Genomic DNA, 9,243 nt, shown 5'->3' on the forward strand with positions numbered 1-9,243 from the left:
TTAGATCTAGTATCACATTGATCAGGATAAGTTAAAATCATACGTATTACAACTTTACTAGTAATCTTCCTTCTCCATCTTTTTTTACCTTAACAACATATTACACAAGCGGTTATTTACTTAAATTATCTCGCTATTTATTATTTGATAAAATAGTTAAAAAGAAACTAAGTATTTATATATTAAATAAAATTTATTGGTAATTAACTTATTAGTTAATAGGTTAATTAATACAAAACAATTGAAGTATATTTGTTAAACAATAAAAAAAGAAAGTAAACACATGTTTTGAGTGAAACATTTCATTTTGTATAAATTCAAAAGAATTAATTACATAAATTCTAATATTTTTTTCTTCTATATTTCTATTCTTAACAAATGTTATTAGACACTTGTTAGCATTTAAAAAAAATAGATGGTAGAGTAAAGAAAAACTAAAGGAATAGCTAAACATCATTCATAAAACATGCAAGTCTCAATCATAAAAAATGAGATCATGTATCTCTTTAGGAGGGGTTTCTATAATGTAAGTTCTATAAAATATATGAATTAGACTAAAGTTGCATAGTCAATTAACATTTTTATTTGTCTTCACGTAATCTGTGATTAATTAATATGGACATGCTTAAACCCAAAAAATATGTGAAGCGACGAACTAGCGTGGAAATAGTTACGTTAAAATTGCATGTCTCTATTATCAATTCTATCAAAAAATTTAAATCGCTTTCCACAATGAGATAAGTGATACTCTTTTTTTCTAGCCAAATCCAGTCTAATGAACATGTCTCACATTTATGCTTGCGGAGCATAATACCTAATCTTGCCAGCGTAACTTTTAAGCCATCTACCATTTGAATTCTTTAGAAAACCTCTCCAACATGATAGCTCTAAATAATTAATATTTGTAAGCACCGTAAAAGTTTAGCTTGGGCTATTCCTTTGGTGGACGTTTCCAACCTATTCTTTTTTTATTTCTATTTACAATTACAAAAATTAAAGTATTTTAAGATGTTATTAAAAATATTTAGGTCAATCAGATATGACATTAATAAATTTGTATTTCGAAAATTATAACAATAGAATAAATGAAATGATGAAAAATTGAAAATATCATATCTCAATAAGGATGGAATAATTGGTACATAAGTTGACTAAAATTATCCATTTTATTTTTAGAGAAGTGATTAAAATCACATTTTCATTTAAAATAATATTTTTAGAATTTTTTTTAAGAATTAAAAAAAAAAGTTATAATAAATAGGTTTAAAGTGATTGTCATTATGAAAAATAATAATATTTTTACTCTATCTGCATCATTTTAAGTGTTTCATTTATCTATATTAAATTGTGTTATTTTATAATATTAATTATTTTTTATTAATATATATTTATTTATTGTATTTCAATTCATCACACTTATCAACTAACTGTGATCAATAAATGTATTTGAATAAATAAAACTAATTTTTTCATCAAAATCAACAAAACTAATTATTTTCTTAAAAATTATATACAACTTAAATTAAACAAATTAAAATGAGACAAAAATAATAAAAATACTATTATCAAACGACTTTAAGATAACACTAAAAATATATATACAATTGTAAAGTTTTAAGTACGATGTTGAATGTAACTATATCATATTTATGATTTAAATGAGAACTTAAAAAAAACGATTTTATTGAATTGATTCTTATCTTAGATAAGAGTTCTATTCTATACCGTTCTCTTCCCTAAAAATATTGTTGATAGTTACTATAGGTTTTCGTTTTTGAGAACATTGACTATTTAGTGTTGGTTCAAATTGGCGAAGTATAGTACACTGCAATCCAAAGTCCATCTAGAGGTCTAGGTGGGGCTCTCATTGTCAGGGGAAACCGTATTTGAGAATTGAATTTTACTGTCTCATATTTAATAACATGATAAAATAAATATATCGAAATCTATAATAGGTACAGATTTGTTAATTATAGAAGTAAATGGAAAATATGTTACTCTGATTAATAATTTAATAAAAACAATAATTTCAATTAATTTAACAATTGATTATTGATATAATATATTAATAATTAAATATACAAAATTTTATATAAATCTAAAATTCGTAGTTATGTAATATAATTATTATTATTTATTAATATTTTTTCAAAGTTTATTACATATTCATTTGAAATTATTTTTAAAATTTTATAAAAAGGTTGTAAAATTGATCTACTCCATAATTTTTTTTAGTTTGACAGTTAAATTGATAAAATTTGTTATTTACATTAAATTATTAAAAGAAACAATTCATCACATAATTACTCATATAATCAATAAATCTTTATTTTCATCTATAAATAATTGAGAGTTTAATTTATATACATTTTTAATCTAAAATAATGTTCACATCACCTCATAGGTATAATAATAAAGAAATTATTTTGAAGTCATTAAATAAATGATGTGTCATCGCGTGATTAGATGCACATGTAAAACATTGTTACATTTATAATATGTAAGCATTAAACTTTTATTTATATATATATATAGTTAAATTTATGACTTACTATTCCACTACACAATTTAGTTGTTTGTCTACTGCTAAGGTAGCTAGACAAGATAACAAAATACTTCAAGCTATTAGGCTTGAGGTGAGGCATCTAACTATGGTGCACGTTGGTTACTTGATTCGAGTTATAAGTGATTCAGATATTTTAAGCAAAGTGATCAATAATTTAATTTCTTAATTATTTTTGCGCATGGAGAAACTATTTGGTCGGTAAGGGAGAGTCGATTTCTGTAACATTGATTAATTATCTGTAGTCCACGTTATACAATAGAACAAAAATAAATTTAGCTTACACAGAAGATTAAGAAAAAATGTATCTGTATATGGGTTTTATGTTAGTAGGGAGTTAAATCATTAACTTTTTTTTTCTTCTTTCTTTCTAACTCCAACTCTTATATGATCCTTCTAAATCAACTCTTGTACTTTGTAAGTTATAAACATCATATCTTGTTGGTTAGCATCAGTCATGGTATTTATAATCATATGATGTTGCTACATTTTCTTCTCTCCCTTTTTTGAATCTCAGTTTTTCTCCTGATAAGTTTGAGGTGCTGGTCCCTCGCTCAGTGTCACTTGTATTCTTATGTTGTTAGATTTTTCTGAGAAACAGAATATGTCGTTTTCAATGGACTGGTTGAGCTAGCTTACAGTCAAAAGAATTAAAATTATTAATTTATGTTTATGGAGCATGAATAGTCTGCATCACACGCATGCCTCAATTGAGCTATGATTAAAGTGTGGTGTGGTGTAGATAACTTCTTTTCGAGTCAAGGACCAAGCAAATTAGTATGTTATTATGTATAAGATGAGTTAGTATCATTTGACTGCCCCATACTCTCTAGTATTTGATATAAAATATAGATTAAATTGTAATTTTAATCTCTTAATTATTATTAATTTATGAAATTAATCTCTCTATTTTAAAAGTCGATAGTTTTAATTTCTCTTTTAGATTTTTGAATTAAAAAAATAATAATTTCACATATTTTAAATAACGTGATATACAATTCTATAATATAAAACTATATAGATGTATTAATTATTTATACATCATTAATTAAATTTCTGAAGTTGAAAGCTAAGTTTTTTCGGTGTTTTATTCTAATTTCATGAGTTTTAATCATTTTACATCATTATATCATATGTCATATGTTATTTAAAATATCTAACGTCATCATTTTGTAGTTAAAAAATAAGAAGAAGAGATCCTGTCTATTTTTAAAATAAAATAACCAATTTTGTGAATCAGTAACAATAAGAGGTCTAAAACTGTAATTAAATTTAAAATATAAGAGAAAATTTAATAAAAAAAACATATTTAATTCAAAATGTAAATAAAATATATTAATTTTTATAGAGTCATTTTTTTTTATGTTTAAGACCGGAGGCTATACACAAATATTATGACATTTATAATAATTCCCAAGTGTATATTCATCTTATAAAATCTAATGTTGAATTAAAACTTAATATAACAAATCATCTCCAAAAAAATTTCACATAAATATGAAATTCTTTAATATATGATATTTCAAAGTTAGTTCGTTTAGTAAAATTTCATAAGACATTAATTTTAAAGTATATTAATACTATATCAAACACAATATTAAGTTTGACACTATTGTGTTATGAATCATAACTCATTTCAACTATAGATTTTTTTAATTAATTTATATTTTTTTTTTGTTAGCGTGAACATACTCAAAAATAGTAACTATTTCAGACTTATATGTTATATATTAAAAAAAGTAATTTTAATATTATAAAAATTACATTTTTTTAAAAACTATCTCAATTTTTTTTTATGAGAAACTACTAAAAAATGATTTTTATCTTCCAAAAAAATTATAGAAAAAAATATTTTATGAGAACTATTTAAATCAATTTCTCATTTAAATGTTTTTTAAAAATTATTTTTTAAAATATTTATAACAAAAAAATAAAATAATTTAAAAATCAATTTAGAAAAAAAACTATAACAATTAAGTGAATCTCTACTCAAAGTGAGAGAACTAACCATTCATTAAACGGAAAGATATTTGGGTAAGATTTTAAACATAAAACTTAAGTACATAAAAATACATATCATTTAATTTTTTAAAAAATATATATTATTTAATTGTTTTTCCTTTTTATTTATTTTTTATTTTGTGACTGTGTCTAAATTTTATGTGCAAAATTTTGAGACTACACAAGAATTTATCTCTTAAACCACCATCACGCCATTAAATGAATCTCTATTGTTTGTTGGACATTTTTTTTTCTTATCTTTCTTTTGGGCTTAAACCATGTGTAATCCTTTATTCGTATATAAATTAATATTTGTTATTAAAATATAAAATCAGACACGAAATACAATACTTTTATAAATTAATTAAAATATTATATTTGTGTCTTATTTTGTATTTTTATAACATTACTCTTTAAAAATCAACAACACAATGTGGAATTTCAAATCACTCATTTGCATTTGTTAGTAACTTCAATGATCAAATATAGAACACCACCAAATACTTCTAAAATTTGTGTTATTCAAGATTTTAGATACTAATTTCTTGAGTTCAAGTGATTAATGAATTTAACTTAAAGATGAAATATTTGTAAAAATTCAAATTTAAATCATAATTGAAATAATTATTAACTAAATTTTTCTTACCTTCCAATCAAATTTTAAATTACAAAAGTTTCCGTTAACATAAAGAGTATTCAAGAGCAACTCTAGTTTAGTATTATTATCCAATTTGCGTTGGTTCAAGTTAGATGCCCCACATATAGACTTGTGCCATAAGTTATTAACCATATGTGTGACATTCGGCACATCAAATCCACCTGCCATGCTCTTTCTTATCATTTACCATTACAAGTCAAAGACAAACCTTTGCTTCTAAGAAAAATATTCCCTGTTATTCAATCGTATACTCTCGTTTTTTCTTAAGAAAATAAGTATTATTCACACAACATTAATGTAAATCATTTACAGAAAACTCTTATAACCACAAGAATCAAATGCTTAGCATTGAAACTAAAGTTTGTTTAAATTATAATCAGCTTCCATCGCGGCTACTTGCTGTTGCTGTTATTAACAGATAATCATCTAATTAATTATACCACAATCCATTTGTTACAACTTAACATGGGTTGGCACATTGAGACGTGCACTTCATGATCTCAAATATATATTCTGACTTAGAAACTTATAGTTTTTACAATGTGTTCTTTCAAACATCACTCAGAACTCTTTTATGAATTTTATATTGTAGAATTCTACAATTCAGAACATAGTCAAAATTTTCTCCTTTTGTTAACATGATGTACTGACGTAATCATATTGAAGAATAAGATACACTGCTTTACATACATTTATGTATCACTGAATTTGTCTTTCATTATAAAACATTGTTGTGTTACAAGTTAAGGTTGTTCTTTGCCATCTGAAACTTGCTACCTTGAGATCTAGTTGTAAGATGCAATGGCCTTGAATTAGAGTCAAGATAATGGAGGATCAAAACCATAACAATTGAACAAATAAACATTGGTATTGGACCAAAAAACCAAAGCAACAAATTAAGTGCAAAATAGAGAGCTCTAAGACCAAGTGACCAAAAGTCACCACCCCTTATAACTGCTAATTCAATACTACTAACTGGAAAAAAGCTATCTGGTGTGCTTATCAAATAGTTCGCATGAACAAAGTGTCTTGCTGATTGAATAAAGCATGAGAAAGCAAGGAGAAAGCAGGTTAGTAAGCAAATGTACTTGATGGATAATGTGGTTGCTTTTGTGTCACCATAGATTAATTGACTTTGGAACAAAATATTGGAACTATTTGCAATCCAAGCTCCAATTAGAGAACAAAGAGTCAAAGAGACTGAGGCCAAGAATGTTGCAGCTGTTGTGTTGGATTGAATGACAGATAGAGCTGTGCTAACATCCTTTTTGTCAGCCTGATCATTCATTACAAAGTTTATAAACAAGCTTAAAAAATTTAAAAGATGTTTCCAATGAAATCATAGGAGGGATAAGGATTATACTTGCCTGCATAATTCTGTCAACCCATGCTCTTATGTCATTGTTCACGAATCCCATGACAGTGGTGTGAGGCCTATTGATATATCTGTGAAGCAGAAAGAGGTGATAAGCAAACATGACCAGCAACCCACCAGGGACTAAAATCAAATCCAGATACTCCTTATGGAACTTCATTTACACTTTCTTCCTTCCTAGGAATCTAATTTGAGGAGTAGGATAAAGTTATCAAGGCCTTCTGTTATGAACAAATAACTAAGTGGAGTCCATGATCATCATTCATATTTACATTTAATATGCTTGACGGGCCATTGACTTTTAGACTTATAATTTGGCAACCAATTGCAACTTGCTATAATTTTCCACCATATTTTATTCTCAACCATTGGCATTATTGATTAGCACAGCTAGAACACTAACTAACAAAAGAAAGAAGTTGCTTGGGGAAAGGGGAAACTTTTGGACTTAGAAACAAGTTTTGTACTCCAAATTGTTATAATGTAGATGGTATAAATCACTCTCAATGCACCTGAATAATTAAAAGTTATATAGTACATAAAAAAGGAAACAAGAGGAACCTAAGTACAAGATGTGCCTAGGTTCAGCAAAAGTATGTAAAAATACAGTAAGAAGTTCTGCATAACTGTAAAAAAAAGAAATAAACTAACTAATCCCCCACGTCATGAACCAACACAAAATAACAAAACAAATGAACAATGAACCGAAAAATAACAATTGATCAGTTCCTATATCCAGCACCCGTCATTTACCTACTTCACATTTCTCATGTATAATGAGCCTATCACATCAAAAAAGAATTCATAGCAGAGGCAGCAAACAATTGAAGTAGAATAACTAGCATCCTCACAGGAACATTTTATGACTGCAACACTTCTTGATGACATGTTTGTGGACAGGTTTATCTGAAGGTGAAGTTATGCTGTGGTATTGTGGCGTGTTATTATCAATGTGACGAATCTTTGAAAGCACAACTCTTGGGACTCCTGAGGTGAAGCAGTAGAATCATAGCAATTTGCCTGAACCAGGATCATTACTACATTATTCTTTAGATTTATTGTTGTGACCCTGCATTTTAATGAATGGAGCGCTCATTTAACCTTGTACATTGAGCTGCAAACAACAGGGAAAAGACTGTTAACTATTTTCATAGTAAGTTTAATCTTATGGCTTAAAAATATATAAATGCTTACTGTATATAAAAGTAGATACAAAAGGTGGAATAAATTTGCTGGGCTGGTAGTAGGATATTCATATAATTTTAAAAGTTTAAAAGATAATGAAAAAAATTTGGTGTGGAAAATAAATAAAATTGGGCAAGTGGCATTTACGAGAGGCAGGGCAAAACAATTACCAGTTGAAAATCCAAGTTGAAGCTTTCTAAATCCATTTATCGTCAACCAAAATGCTCTCGATGTGGGAAATTTTGGGCCAAATTTGTGGATGTTTCATGCTGCACCGTTCTTCCAGCAGTGGACATTTAATGATTTTAAGTTTTGTTAGAGTAGCAGGCAGCCTTTCTCCCGCCATATTCTCCAGCTTGTAACAATTAAAAATTTCTAATTTTTGGAGGGACGTGAGGTGGAAAAGCTCCGTGCAGTCCAACGTGTGCAAGCTTGACATATTGCGTAGCGTTAGAGAGGTAAGGGAGGGAGGCAGCAACGCAAAACCCTTATTGGGGAAGGACTCCACACCATCACAACTACCAATTGTAAGATGGGTGAGCATGTCCATCAAACTTAGAGATGGGCTCCTCATTAACTTCTCGCATTTATATATAACAAGTCTTCTCAAGCTAGGCGGCATACCACCTTCACAAAACGTCTCCATTTCTGGGCAATCTCGTATAGTCACACTTTCTAAATTCGGGAGAAGAGTATTTGCTTGACAAGGCAATGACTTTAAATTAACACACCTGTAGACAAACAATTCTCTCAAGTTGGGCGCAGCCAATCCATCTCTTGCAAATGAAACTAATTTGGGGCAATGGGAAATGAAAAATATGTTGAGATTTTGAAGAGTCTTTGAAGCGGAAAAACATTCTAGATTTTCACACTGGTGGATGTCGAGACTACTGAGGTTGGGAAAGGTCTCCAGTGGGAAGATTGTCAGAGAATCACAACTACTATTTATATACAACAATTTAAGTGACTCGTGCTGCTGCTTTTGCTTTGGAAAATCTAGATTTTTACAATCTGTGATGGACAAACTCTTTAAGGATGCGGGTAAACAATCTCCAGGAAACGATAACGCACACGAACAATTGTTGATATTTATAATTTTCAGGGAAATCGGTAGCGTGATGGCAATGATTTCAAAGAAGGACTCCGTTGCCTCTCTTCCATCAATTTCGATCTCTTCCAATGAAAGGGGTAGCTCTCTCAATGCTACTTTATTGCTTTCACGTATCTCTATTTTCCGGATGGCAGGAGTACATGGAAGAGACGAAGCAAGTTGGTCGCATTGTGAAATCTGAATTGTTTTCAAAGCAGGAAACTGAGATGGCAAATCTCCCCTCAATAAGGGACAACCACTAATCACAAGAGACTTGAGTACAGGAAAATATGCATTTGGCTGATGGGGATGGTGCCACACTTCCCAACATGGCATGCCATCAAATCGAAGATATTCCAGGGAGGGAAAGA

At 28.4% G+C, this 9,243-nt stretch overlaps 2 protein-coding genes across 4 annotated transcripts in view; both read right to left on the minus strand.

Moving 5' to 3' along the window:
- Positions 1 to 5,882: 5,882 nt before the first annotated feature.
- Positions 5,883 to 7,649, minus strand: LOC101512435 (uncharacterized). Of its 3 annotated transcripts, none has more exons than XM_073370542.1 (3): positions 7,449 to 7,649; positions 6,590 to 6,668; positions 5,883 to 6,498 (listed from the first exon to the last, which is right to left on the minus strand). In XM_073370542.1, the coding sequence occupies exons 1-3, from the start codon at positions 7,454 to 7,456 to the stop codon at positions 5,959 to 5,961; spliced, it is 627 nt and encodes a 208-aa protein (XP_073226643.1). In that variant the 5' UTR covers positions 7,457 to 7,649; the 3' UTR covers positions 5,883 to 5,958. The 3 variants fall into 3 exon arrangements, with proteins under 3 accessions (XP_073226643.1, XP_073226644.1, XP_027186179.1); XM_073370543.1 differs by having other exon boundaries at positions 7,351 to 7,649; XM_027330378.2 differs by having other exon boundaries at positions 6,590 to 7,649.
- Positions 7,650 to 7,655: 6 nt separating this feature from the next.
- LOC113783936 (putative disease resistance RPP13-like protein 1) overlaps positions 7,656 to 9,243 on the minus strand; it is a 4,223-nt gene continuing 2,635 nt past the window's right edge. The window contains exons 2-3 of the mRNA XM_073370546.1: positions 7,953 to 8,751; positions 7,656 to 7,711 (exon numbers count right to left, since the gene is read on the minus strand). Of these exons, the coding sequence (XP_073226647.1) occupies positions 7,979 to 8,751 (773 nt within the window). The 3' untranslated portion in view covers positions 7,656 to 7,711; positions 7,953 to 7,978. The remainder of the gene's footprint in view (positions 7,712 to 7,952; positions 8,752 to 9,243) is intronic.

This window comes from Cicer arietinum, chromosome 1 (genome assembly GCF_000331145.2).
Source record: "Cicer arietinum cultivar CDC Frontier isolate Library 1 chromosome 1, Cicar.CDCFrontier_v2.0, whole genome shotgun sequence".
In the NCBI taxonomy this organism is placed as follows: domain Eukaryota; kingdom Viridiplantae; phylum Streptophyta; class Magnoliopsida; order Fabales; family Fabaceae; genus Cicer; species Cicer arietinum.

Excerpts from the sequence above, each read along its gene's own strand:
- LOC101512435 (XM_027330378.2), bottom strand. The coding sequence starts at position 6,757 with ATGAAGTTCCATAAGGAGTATCTGGATTTGATTTTAGTCCCTGGTGGG. Across the intron at positions 6,499-6,589 it reads GGGTTGACAGAATTATGCAG|GCTGACAAAAAGGATGTTAG; the intron begins GCAAGTATAATC and ends ATGAATGATCAG.